We start from the raw sequence: 13,412 nt of genomic DNA, 5'->3' as shown, positions 1-13,412 counted from the left end.
TCCATATTTGCAAAATTATTTTCTTGGCCACAACCATACCAAAAGATACAGCCTGAGCCTCATACGTATTAGCCATAAGCAGGGACCCACTTTCCCCTAAGACTGCAATCAGTGGGTCTGGGGCAGAGTCCTGCAGTGGGTCGGGTACTCCCCGGTACCCGACGGATACCCGCAAAAACAGCTGATTTGTGGGTGTTTTTAAAAAAAATTTTTCCCGGGTTTGGATCTGGGTGGAAAAAATAACATGCGGGTCGGATCGCGGGTTTTAGATAAACACATCAAACTAATCTTTTTAGTTAGTTTGGTAAACTACAGATGACTATCTTGGTCATTATTTACTCTTTGAGGATCGCTTCTGCTATTTCGCAACAGTCATTGGTTCAGCTGTTTACACATGTTTCACCATCTAATAACACAATTTGTGATTGGACGAGAGAATCAACATGGCTGCCACCGTCTAACAAGCGCCGCTTCCAAAACAGTAAGTAATTATTTAGGTATCTGAGAAATAAGTGGATAAAACGTACAACTATCACTTTATAATGTTTCTGAAGTGTTTCCCTGATGGATTACTTCTCTCCTCGATGGATTCTAAAAACATGTGACAGCTCATAACTACTGAACGTCACTCTGGACAGAAAGTAAGTCTATTATTACACATGTAAAGTTCCTTTACATAGATTAAAAGTTTAAAAGCATTAAACGTAACAAACGAGTGCTTTTACACTCGTATGGGAGAAGAACACAGAGGGTTGATGATGGAGCTGAAGTCAGGTTTTTATTGTGAGGGCTGCTTCATTCAGGTCGTTGCTCACTGGCACCTTAACTGTGGCGATATGCTGTTCAATATTCAGCCAATATGACCCAAAATGATTACTTTAAATCCGGGTTACGGGTTGGCTGCAGGTCGTGTTTCAACGAGTCAGACCGGGTTGTGGTACTAATTGGCGTGATGCCCGGGTTTGCGGTTTGGGTGAGGTTTTGTACGTCCCCGGGGCGGGGCGGGTCGGATCTTGAAAATTGGACCCGTGCAGGACTCTGGTCTAGGGTCCAGCTCTTCTTAAAGGCTTTAGAGGAGCATTGGAAAATATCCCACCAGTAGGAAGATAACTTTGTACATGACCAAAGAGTATGTACCAGTGTTCCTTCAGAAATTTTGCATCTAATACATAATGGTGATGTTGATGGATCAAACTTATGTATCTTGATTCTACAGTAGTACACACGGTGTATGTCTTAAACTGTATCAAATTATGTCTAACATAGACTGAACAGTCATTTATATTTGCCATACATTGTTAAAAGCCTATTTTGCCTATTTCCTCATTCAACTCAGTGGCCCATGCCTGTCTGTGTGAAGAAGTAGTGGGTCAAATCTGTTAATGGCATTGAGGGTATCATGACAGAGTTTGTTGTGGTAAATATGTACGCTTTTCCTGGTGAAATCCCTTATTTGAAAGTATCTGAACAAATTAAACACTGGGATGGTGTACAAACTTTGAAGTTGTGCAAAAGAGGCAAATGTACCATTTATGTATAATGCATTTAAGTCACAGATTCCTTTTTTGCTATGTGTACTGCTTTGTAGTTCCATTGGAAGGGTATGATGATAGGCTAATGCCAGGTCTCACTGCTCCCCACACCAACCCACTAACCTCCTTTACCTTACTTACACATGGCTTTCTCAGCTCAAACAGCACCGCCACCTTCAACAATCCCAGGCTCCGTACATGCGAGCTCCAGGGAGAAGCAGTGCTGATACTACCTTTCCTAGCACACTCGCCATACTCTATTCCACACGCTACATAGCATAACTACAATATAAGCTAAAGTTAAAGGAGATCAATAAAGTAACAGGATCAGCAAACACACTCACCTCGCAGCATGGTCTCAAACAAAAGGGATTCAAATAGGCCACTCCCAGACTTAAATAACCTTCCTCTTCCTGGATTTCCTCCTTACTTACACATGGCTTTCTCAGCCCAAACAGCACTGCCACCTTCAACCAAACCCAGGCTCCATACATGCGAGCTCCAGGTAGAAGTAGTGCTGATACTACCTTTCCTGGCACATTCACCATACTCTATTTCACAAGTTTCAAGTTTGTCATGAGGAAATCCCAACAATTAGGGAAAAGTCAGTAAAGAGCTTAGGTAGGTGGTACAATGTGGAGTTAAATGATGAGGAACAGGTGGTGAAATTTAGGAAAGATGTGGCAGAAGGATTGGATAGAATAGATAAATCCGAACTTCCAGGAAAGCTGAAGTTGTGGTGTTTGCAATTTGGGCTATATCCTAGATTAATGTGGCCATTGTCAATTTATGAAATTCCAATATCCGTAGTGGAGAGAATTGAAAGGTCGGTTAGCTCCTATATTAGGAAGTGGTTGGGTCCTAGGTGGCTAAGTAGTGTTGCATTGTATGGAAAAGGGATACTTCAGCTGCCAGTATCTAGTTTAACAGAGGAATTTAAATGTACCAAGGTCAGGACAGAGCTGTTGTTATCTGGGAGTAAGGATGTGGTAGTTAGGAGTGTGGTTCCAAACCAAACCAAGGGGAGGAAGTGGAACCCAAGATTGGCAGTTCAGAAGGCAGAGGCAGCTCTTAGGCATGCAGAGATTGTAGGTAATGTTCAGTTTGGCCGGGGAGGCCTGGGGCTTGGCTCAGCCAAACCGGTATGGAATAAAGCAGGTCTCAAAGATAAAAGAAAGCTGGTTGTAGAACAGGAAGAGATGCTAAGGGGTGCAAAGGTAGTGGCCCAGGCTAAACAGGGACAGTGGTTGAATTGGGAAAGTGTAGAGAAGAGGAAGCTTAGTTGGAGGGACCTGTGGAGTATGGAGGAGAATCGTATTAGATTCCTGGTAGGGGCTACATACGATGTGTTACCAACCCCCCAGAACCTAAAACTGTGGGTAAATGAGGACCCATCATGCCCATTGTGTTCACGTACCGCAACCTTAAAGCATATTTTGTCAGGCTGTAAAGTTAGCTTGTCACAAGCCCGATATACATGGCGACATAACCAGGTGTTGAAATGTTTAGCTGCAGGCATCGAAGGGAAACGAAGACAGGTGAATTCAGAAGGTGTTAAGGATAAGAGTTTAGTAATTCAGTTTGTCCGTGAGGGAGAGAAACACAGAAGAGATAAGTTAGTGAAGAGGCAAGGGTGTGAAGGTGCTTGTGATTGGGAAATGCAAGTAGATTTAGGGGGAAAGCTTGTTGTTCCCCAGGAAATAGCTTGTACCAGGCAGAGGCCTGACTTAGTGTTGTGGTCAGTGAGTCAACAGTTAGTTTATTTCGTTGAGCTGACAGTTCCTTGGGAAGACTCAGTGGAAGAAGCCTATGAAAGAAAAAAGCTTAGATGTGCAGACTTAGGAGCAGAAGCTGAGCAGCGAGGATGGAAGACTAGGATTTGTCCAGTGGAAGTGGGGTGTACGGGATTCGTAGCAAGATCAGCTGTCTCGCTCCTGGGGGAACTCGGAGTGCGGGGACAGAGTTTGAGGAAGACAGTGAGGGAAATGTCAGATGAAGCAATTAAATGTAGCCAATGGATCTGGAAGCGTAGAAGTAATGTCAGTTGGGGACCAGCAGGGGGACCTACTAAGCAGGGTACATAAATCCTTGAGACCAGGTGGAGAGATCCACTTCCTCTCAGGAGGAAATCCAGGAAGAGGAAGGTTATTTAAGTGTGGGAGTGGCCTATTTGAATCGCTTTTGTTCGAGACCATGCTGCAAGGTGAGTGTGTTTGCTGATCCTTACTAACTTATCTCTTCTGTATTTCTCTCCCTCACGGACAAACTGAATTACTAAACTCCTATCCTTAACACCTTCTGAATTCACCTGTCTTCGTTTCCCTTCGATGCCTGCAGCTAAACATTTCAACACCTGGTTATGTCGCCATGTATATCGGCCTTGTGACAAGCTAACTTTACAGCCTGACAAAATATGCTTTAAGGTTACGGTACGTGAACACAATGGGCATGATGGGTCCTCATTTACCCACAGTTTTAGGTTCTGGGGGGTTGGTAACACATCGTATGTAGCTCCTACCAAGTATTCCTTTTCCATACAATGCAACACTACTTAGGCACCTAGGAGCGCCCAACCACTTCCTAATATAGGAGCTAACTGACCTTTCAATTCTCTCCACAATGGATATTGGAATTTCATAAACTGACAATGGCCACATTAATCTAGGATATAGCCCAAATTGTAAACACCACAACTTCAACTTTCCTGGAAGTTCTGATTTATCTATTCTATCCTATCCTTCTGCCACATCTTTTCTAAATTTCACCACCTGTTCCTCATCATTCAACTCCACATTGTACCACCTACCTAAGCTCTTTACTGACTTTTCCCTAATTGTTGGGATTTCCTCATCATCTATGACAAACTTCCTATCACTTAACTTCCCTCTATGTATCGAGATGCTTCTAGATTTACTAGGCTTGATCTTCATGCTGGCCCACTTGAGGTTCTTATTTACCTTCTCTAGTAGCCTCTTTGTACATAGCATTGTTGTGGTCACCAGTGTCATGTCATCCATGTAAGCCCAAACTGGTGGAAGATGCAACCCGTTCTGCCGTCTCTCCCCAGCTACCACCCACTTAAAAGCCCTGATGATTACTTCCATCGTCATAGTCAATGCTAATGGAAAAATTGTACACCCTGCCATGATGCCTATTTCTAGCCTCTGCCAACCTGTTGTGAAACCTGTCGTACTTAGACACAACCTAATATCCTGAAAGTATGCTTGCACTAAGTTAACAACTACCTGTGGCACTCTGAAATAGTCAAACGCACTCCAAATGAGGCTATGCGGTACTGAACCAAATGCATTTACAAGATCTAAAAATATTACATGTAGGTCTCTTTTGTTGATCTTCGCTGCCTGAATCTGGTGCCAGATCATGCTAGTATGCTCTAAACACCCTGAAAAACCTGGTATTCCTGCCTTCTGCACCATGGTATCTATTAAGCTATTCCTTTCTAAGTAGCTAGCTAATCGCTGTGCGACTACACTAAAGAAATCAGTCCGAAAGAAGCCATGAAACTTGTGGCTAGCTATGTGGTAGAAAAAATGCTGCCGTTGTCTACAGTTGAGTCTAAAGCATTCCGCAGGATCGTCAGTAAAATCCCCACAACTCAATAGATGGAGGACGACTCCCTGACAGACAGGTTAGACTCAGGAGGACTTGCATTATGCCTGGTACACACTACACGCTACACTTTTCTGCCCGTTCTGAAAGTCACTATGTCACATTACACAATTGTGGAGTCATAAAATCGTGCCGTGACTTGGCCGACAGACATGACACACTACACGATGGAACTCACCAATTATCCCCGGTCACCTTTCATGGCGTGTGTGATGTCATCGGGTTATTCTTGTCCTATTTTTATTACTTTTACTATTATTTCAGTCACTGTGTCTGTTCATGTCCTAGCCGAAATGTGCAGGTGGCAGGAGCTACATTTGAAGTACCGTACGTTAACATTCAAGCTACTGTATACTCCACAACCAAGTTCCTACAAATATTTCACAATAAAAGCCTATTTAGAAAATGGAGGGATTCTCTCAGCTGAGGTTATAAGGGTATGTTCTTAATGTTGCCTCTCAGTCCCTCTCTCTCTGTTTCCTCTCTGAGGTGTGGCCTGATTGCCTGATCTGGAGCACCTGGGCTAGGTGCTCCTGCAGAGGATAAAAGGCAGAAGCTTCAGTGCTTCTCCCTCTCTCTCCATCCTGGCAGCACACTTGTTGGTTTTGTTGAGCCTTTTGCACACACAACACCATGCAGCACATCCTCACACACCCACATGCGCACTACTGATCCTACTGACTTAACACATCTTATTCTTTATCTCATTAGTTAATATTTGTTTACTTTAATAAATTACTTAATTTACTCGTATTCTGAGTCCTTTCCCTTCTTTGCCATAACCTCTCGAGCCAGGGTTATGACAACGGCGCGATGCATTAACTTTACAAAAACAACAGGAGCAGATAAAAAGTAAATATATGAAGACACAGAGGGATTAATAAATAACGGCCCTTTTATAATGTAGTGTGTTTCAGATAAAGCTGGTAGCCTCTGCAGTTGTGGTGAGTAAAAGCCCCGCCAATATTTGTTAATGTTATTACTTTATGTCCGACCGTGAGGATGTAACATTGTCTGCTAGCTTGATGCTAATGATAGTACTCAGCGGGTTGACAAAGTGCCTCTGCTGTTTCACACTATTTTCCCCTTTTACTCTGTCATGGTAACATCCCTCGAGGAAATATTAAAAAGGCTGGGGTGTTGTTATACAGTTGTCTACGGCAGTAGATCGTTCTTTGTTTCTACTGGTCAAAGTGACGGCTGTGACGGGAGAATTGGATCTCAATGAAGGGCAAGTGGTCAATAACTTTAATTTTGGAGACAAAAAATGTAGGTGAAGCGCCCTGTGGTCCATTGCCCAATAGGAAATGTAGAATACTGAAAAGTACTTTAAAAGCACTTGAGTTACTTTTCTCGGGGAGTAACGTTGGAAGTACTTTAAAAGTACTTGAGTTACTTTTCTCGGGGAGTAACGCAGTAAAGTAACTGGTTACTTTTCAAAAAAGTAATGCAGTAATTTGATTACTTTTAAAGTAACCCTTACCCAACTCTGCTAACTGAGGTATGAAGAAAGGAATGCCTTGGAAAAGAAAAAGAAATTGAGCTAACACAATCATTTTTACAGCATTAATCCTACCAACCAGAGAGATAGGGAGGGTTTTCCAGAAGTCAATATTCTGTTTATCTATACGTTTTTGCCATTTTGTCTTTAACAGGTCATCAGGATTTCTTGTTACAATTATACCAAGATAAGTAAAGCAGTTGTGTACTTCTTTAAAGGGTATACTCTCAAGGAACTCTTTGCTATTTTCTGTGATGGGCATAACTTCACTTTTAGCAAGGTTAACTATAAACCCAGAGAGAGACCCAAACCACTCAATTAGGCACAAAAGTGGCGGGATTGACTTCTGTGGGTTAGAGATATACAAAAGCATATCATGTGCATACAGGGAAAGTTGGTGTGAGGTCCCTTTTACCACTATAGGGGCTATATTGTCAGACTGTCTTATGCTTACAGCCAGTGGTTCTCGAAGAATGGCAAAGAGGAATGGGGATAAGGGACAGCCCTGGTGGGTTCCTCTATGGATCTTAAAGGGTGGAGTCACATTTTGATTGGTGATAACTGAGGCTGTGGGTTTGATGAGGTGAAGAGGTGAATGCCTGGTCCTGCCATTAGTGAGAGCTGATTTAACCCTTTTTCATGACTGTCAAGGTAAAACTCATGACATTCCTTTAATACTCCAGACACCCTCTTTTAATTTTTGGTTAATTGTCTTTTAGTCTTGTTTTTCTTGCAGTGCTGACTGCTGTTTTGTCTAGGGGTTATATTTCTATTAATATACTTAACTTATGTTATAGGGTGTAAAAGGTTAAACAGTTTTTAACGGTGCTATCGCCCACCTGTTTTTTTTCTTCTTTGTCTTTACTTTGACAGAAGAAGGGAGGGTTGAGGCTTGTCCAAGCAGGCCAAGCTCCCCAAGCATCCACTCCTTTTGCACATTTGAGTGTTTGCTGTGTTTTCACCATACACTTTATCTATAGTTTGGCGTGTCTGTAACCACACTCCCTTTTTTTTGATTGGCTTGACTGAGTGGGTCTTCCCCTAAAATTCCCCCCCGACTTGGTACACAGCAACCCTCCCCCCAATTAATCATTCTTAACTTATACAATTTATTTTTGTACGTTTGGGTTTTAGCTTAGCTTAGGACTATCACATTTTTTTTTGTTGTTGTTGCTCACAAATATTATTTCTTACATCTTGTTTTTAGTTCATACATTTAATAAACCTAATTGTCACTTTTAAACCTTGTCTCTGCTGTCCCCTTTGTGTCAGATTGGTAAAGAGGACCATCTGAAATGGTCCCAGTCCTCACCCTCTGGTCAAACATATATTTTCATCATATCCTATCAGACATTTGAAAACTTGTCATAATTGTGTATCAATTCCTGAGTCATGGCCAAACATGTATTTTGTGAAGCCATAGTGACCTTGACCTTTGACCACCAGATTCTAACGTGTTGATTCATGAGTCCAAGTGGACGTTGTGCCAAATTTGAGGAAATTCCCCCAAGACCATCTCAAGGTATCTCATTTATGAAATGCGGCGGACACAAGGTCACAGTGGCCTTGACCTTTGACCACCAAATTCTAATCAATTCATCCATGACTCAAAGTGGATGTTTGTACAAAGTTGAAGAAATTCCCCCGAGTTGTTCTTGAGGTATTGTGTTCACACGTTTTGCTGGAGCCCTCTGTACTGAAACCTCACTGCTTGGACAGACTAACCTCGTCTGTCAGTTTTATTCATGCAGGGCTAAAGTTTGTCTGAACCACACTTCTAATGAGAAAAGGACTCAAGTTATACAGAGGTACACTTGAACAGTTTTTATTCTGCTCAGCCATCAGCATTACCTTCACATTAAAGTGTCTTCAATTTGACTCAAGTTATGGAATTATTGAATGAACTTGATCAAGGTTTATTATGTTCGTTTCATCCTTCCCAAAAAAAGTCCCTATAATTTCTAAACATTCAACAGACTCTTAAGTACACTTTATCAAACAATCACACATACTGAAAAGCTGATCAAATTGTAGTGAGTAACTTTATTAAAATGCAGAGTCACTCAGGCAAAAAGCAACACTGATATCAGAAACATAAAAATACTACTCTAACTTTCCAGAACAGGATGTTTTAGAAACCAGGCCATTTAACAGCTGACAGAGCACAACATCTGTAGCTACAACCTGTCGGTGTGTGATGTTAGGAGAAGTCTGTCTCTGAGAGTCGTTGTTGCAGCTTGCATTTTGGAATATTGGAGCTGGACTTCTTGTTGACCTTGGGGGTCTTTCTAATGGACAACTGTGTGGGCGGGGACTTTAAGACTCCAAACTTGGGTTTCTGCTCTGGGTCAAAGGGCACTCTTGATGACCCGTCTGGACTCACCAGCAGGCTGCGATCCGTCTTCCTGAACTCTGCACCATGGCATAAAAAAAAGATACAAGCAGCAGTTACAAAGGTTGTTACTACAACTGTTAAGACATTTAATTAATGTATAACATTATTATTTATTTTATAGAATCACAACATACAGCTTACGCATTTATGAGCTGGGTTTCAAAGTTCATCATGGACCTCGAAAACAGCAATTGAGAATACCATCTAACTGCAAGGTCCATATAGTAGCTGTTCTGGAGGTTTGGAAAGCAAAGAAAAAAAATGGAACTGCTACAATAGTGTAAGTGTACTATAAAGGACTCTAGGTCCATTATGGTTTAAAGGCTGAGGTTCAGAGTTCATTATGTGACAGATGTGTTCCCAGTATAGAGAATAGGGACATTTCAAAATACAATGCCAACTGTGCAAACTGTCTGACTGAAAACTCCAAAACCGCTACTAAACAGACCTTGTGGTGGGATTTTATTCTCAACCACTATTAAGATTAATCAGATCCTGCATCTGTACTAGGTTGGCCTAAAAAAAGACAGCAGACAGCTGCAGCTTTTTCAGAACAATTCCTCACACCACAAATAAACAAAACACAACCAAAGAACATGCCTTCATTTCTACTTAAGTACATATTCATAATACTTTGTAACAAACAAACAGTAAACATGACATCATACAAACTGACAGGTGAGACACACAAAAAGTTTATTTTGGTGACTGATACTAAGTCATGTTGCGCTTTACTAAGTGGTATGCATTTATCTTCTCTGGTGTCACAAAGAGCAAAAAAAAAAAAAAAAGACATGGTTATGAGCATTATTAACTGGAGACTGTGGCGAGGTGCAGTCTCGGGCTGCTCGTACTCATGTTATGTCGTAATTGTCTTTCGTAGCACTGTGTGGGACACATTTCACCTACCTGTGCTTATATGCTGACATACTTGTTCCTATGGTTACTAATTGAGCAGCATAATCACTTCTTCCTCTTCTCCGGAGCCTTTGTGCCCCACTGTCTGACAGGTTAACTCGTATCGCAGCTATGCCTGGATTGTGTGACGTGGTTGTGCTGCTGCTGTGGTCCTGCCTGATGCTGCCTACTGCTGCTGTTATTATACACATATGATCATTATTGTCATGTACATATACTGTCCTATATTAATATATACTTACAACATATTGTATCGCAATTTACTTAAATTAATGTTATTGTGGCTATTATCATTACTGTCTGTCCTGCATCTCTCTCTGGCTCTGGCTCAATTTCTCTCTCCATCTCTGTCTCTCTTCATGTATCATTTTGTCAGATGGAATACTGCAAATTTATTATGTTGTTCTGTATGACATCTATTGCACGTCTGTTTACATGTTTTTTTGTCACTGTGTTTTTATTGAAATTTTAACATTTACAGAGTGAAAAATGTAACATCCATGATACATACATATAAATGAATAGAAATTTCACCAATTACAAGACAGTAAGTAGAGAAAGGAAAGAGAAAAAAGAAAAAGAGAACTAAAAATAGAAAAATAATACATAAATAAATTAATAAAATAAATAAATAAAGCAAACAAAACAAAAACAGTTTCCAGAGTAGTACACCCATGTAGCTCTATACTCCATTCATACGTTGAGTGGTACAGTCAGACGTTCCACATAAAAAATAAAGGGCTGCCACACTGCATCAAATTTCCGAATGGACCCCTGCAGTGTGTATCTTATCTTTTCTATTTTAAGACAATACATGACTTCACAGATCCACCTGCTAAAAGAAGGAGGACAATGACCAACTCAAAAGAATAAGACGCCTTGCTAAAAGGGCTGAGTAAGCTATGCGACTTAGCTGTATTTTAGTCAGATTGAGTTTTCCTGACAGCACACCAAAAAGACCAAGGAAGGGACAAGGTTAAATTTTCTGGCCTGCTTTCTCCGAATATACAATAAATATTGAAGACCAGAATTTTGTTAGGCTTGGACATGACCAGAATGTGTGATAAAGACTGGCAGGGAATTGTTTGCTTTTGTCACAAACAGGACTGACATTGGGAAAAATCTTGGAAAGTTCCACTTTTGACATGTGAAGTCCATGAACAATCTTAAACTGAATGAGGTTATGCCTTGTACAAATTGAAGATGAATGAGTATATTTAAATATTTTAGACCACTGATCATCAGATATGCAAGTTCCCAGATCCCCCTCCCACTTTGCTCTAACAGTTGAAAGAAATGAACCTTCAATGTTAAATATGGCTGTGTAAAGCTTAGATATTGTTCCTTTGACCTCTGGTTTGATTTCAAGGATTGTATCGAGTGCTGTCCTTGGTGTCAGAGAGGGATTAAAGATTAAAGTTCCACTGATTGTCACACACCTGAGTGTGTGAAATTTGTTCTCCATATTTGACCCATCCCCTGAGGGAATGGTGAGCAGCAGCGGTGCCGTGCTCAGGAATCATGTGGTGATCTAGCCCCCCAATTCCAACCCCAAGCATGGAGGCAATGGGTCCCATTTTTAAAGTCTTTGGTATGACCCAGCCGGGGATCGAACCCATGACCTCCCAGTCTCAGGGAGGACACTCTACCACTAGGCCACTGGCCACTTTTGGAAATGCAAGAAAGCCCTGAGTCAGGAGGCCAGACCTTTCTTTTTTTTCCATTCAAGGTTACAAATAATGCTGTTATGTTCCTTAAATGGCTTGATTTAGTTATCAAAGTTTCATTTTCTTAACAATAAAGATGCTGTGTTCATCCATTCTAGTTCTCTTATAACTGCATGTTATTATAAAATAACTTCAAATCAAATCCTTAATCACCTTCCTTAACCCCCCCCACATCCATGATGATACAGCCACAAAGTGCTGATATGCTGCTAAATAGCAGCAGTATTTTGTTTAGGTCCATCCTCAAATCGTCTCTTGCACATGTGCAAATATGTAAATTCCTTTGGTATATCACAAGCTTAAATTACTGTAAGTAAGAATGTTGTCTGTGGAGCCATGGACCTCACAGCCTCACATGTCGAACGCCAGACCGGAAGTCCCATTAAAGGGTTTTTTTGTGTGGAGTTTTTCCTTATCCACTGTGAGGGTCCAAAAGACAGAGGGATGTCGTATGCTGTAAAGCCCTCCGAGGGTAATTGTGATTTGTGATATTGGGCTTTATAAATAAAATTGAATTGAACTGAATTGAATTCACAGATAGTGATTTCCATGTGTGTGCATATTTTATAGTGGTTTAGGTTTTGAATTTGTTCTAAGGCTGCAACTGAAGATTCCATTAATTACCAGTTAATCTGATTGATCTCTTGGTTACAAGGTTACATCTTTAATAATCTTTAATGGCCATTAGTCTAAAACCAAAAGATGTAGAAATGCATCGATATGTTGCAAATCTTATCTGTTGTAAATCATCGATATTCACCTTGTTGAATGTCATCGGTCTATCTGCCAGTAAGAGGACATTAACCAATGGCAGTGGCCGATGTCTTTCTGTTGCTTCACATCAACTTTGCGCAGGCTTGAAGTAGGGTTCCAGACTTAGGGTGTCCTGTTGTTTGGGACAAACAAAGATCTTGCCTGAGACACTGTCAGGACGAAAGGATGCGGTAAACTCACTATCAACACATCCGGGGACGCAACCTGTTGTTTCCCTGATTATGCTGTATTGTCAACAAATCTATGCTGAAATCGTCAGGAGGAGAGCAAGTTAGCTGTTAGAGGAGAGCAGGCAGTGATCGGAACTAACTGCTGACAGAGGTTGCTTTGAGTTACATTACGATGCATTCAAACTCTTTTTTTTTTTGCAGAATTTTGCAATAAGGGCATCCCTAAAAGATGTTCCATTTCATAGAAGTCTAGAAAAAACAGGTTAAAGTCTCACTGAGAGTTCAAATCTGTTTTTCAAGAGCAACCCTGCACAGTAGAGAAACTGTAACCAGTGAATTTTTAGATATTTTTAAAATGTTTTTTTCTAGTCATCTAAATTGCTGACAATTTTTTTTTCAATATACTAATCAAGTTATTGATCAATTCTTGTTCATATTAATGGCACATAATAAGTATATGGTCCTATGTTTGATCCACTATGCATTAACACCACAAATAAAGCTTTAGTGGAGTTTGTATGGAAGGGCACCAAGAAGCTCCAGATTTAGTAGATTAAACTATTTTAAGCCATTTTAAGACCTGCAATTCTAATTCATTCTGTCATTTTTTTATGCAATGTTATTTTCTACTTATTTCTTTTTTTTCTTAAAAGTTTTCTTTTGGTCTGTTGTCTACGTGTCTGTTGTCAATCACTCTTCAGCAAACAGTGGGTGGGCAGGTCATAGATATATGGAGAGTATCAAACTGGGTTACTAGTACGTGCA

The 13,412-nt window shown here is 40.7% G+C and overlaps 1 protein-coding gene across 2 annotated transcripts in view; it reads right to left on the bottom strand.

Annotated features, from left to right (window-relative positions):
- Positions 1 to 8,686: 8,686 nt before the first annotated feature.
- The window catches only part of rrp1 (ribosomal RNA processing 1), a 74,512-nt gene continuing 69,786 nt past the window's right edge, over positions 8,687 to 13,412 (bottom strand). The window contains exons 16-17 of one of the 2 annotated variants that reach the window (XR_007450799.1): positions 12,464 to 12,589; positions 8,939 to 9,075 (exon numbers count right to left, since the gene is read on the bottom strand). Coding sequence is in view for 1 of the 2 variants with exons in the window: in XM_049594835.1 (XP_049450792.1) it covers positions 8,864 to 9,075 (212 nt within the window). In the remaining variant the exon portion in view is untranslated. Of the gene's footprint in view, positions 9,076 to 12,463; positions 12,590 to 13,412 lie in introns of both variants that reach the window. The other variant, XM_049594835.1, reaches the window with a different exon arrangement.

This window comes from Epinephelus fuscoguttatus, linkage group LG13 (assembly GCF_011397635.1).
Source record: "Epinephelus fuscoguttatus linkage group LG13, E.fuscoguttatus.final_Chr_v1".
Taxonomy (NCBI): Eukaryota; Metazoa; Chordata; class Actinopteri; order Perciformes; family Serranidae; genus Epinephelus; species Epinephelus fuscoguttatus.
The sequence above is the reverse complement of the archived record's forward strand: the minus strand, read 5'-3'. Positions and strand labels throughout refer to the sequence as shown.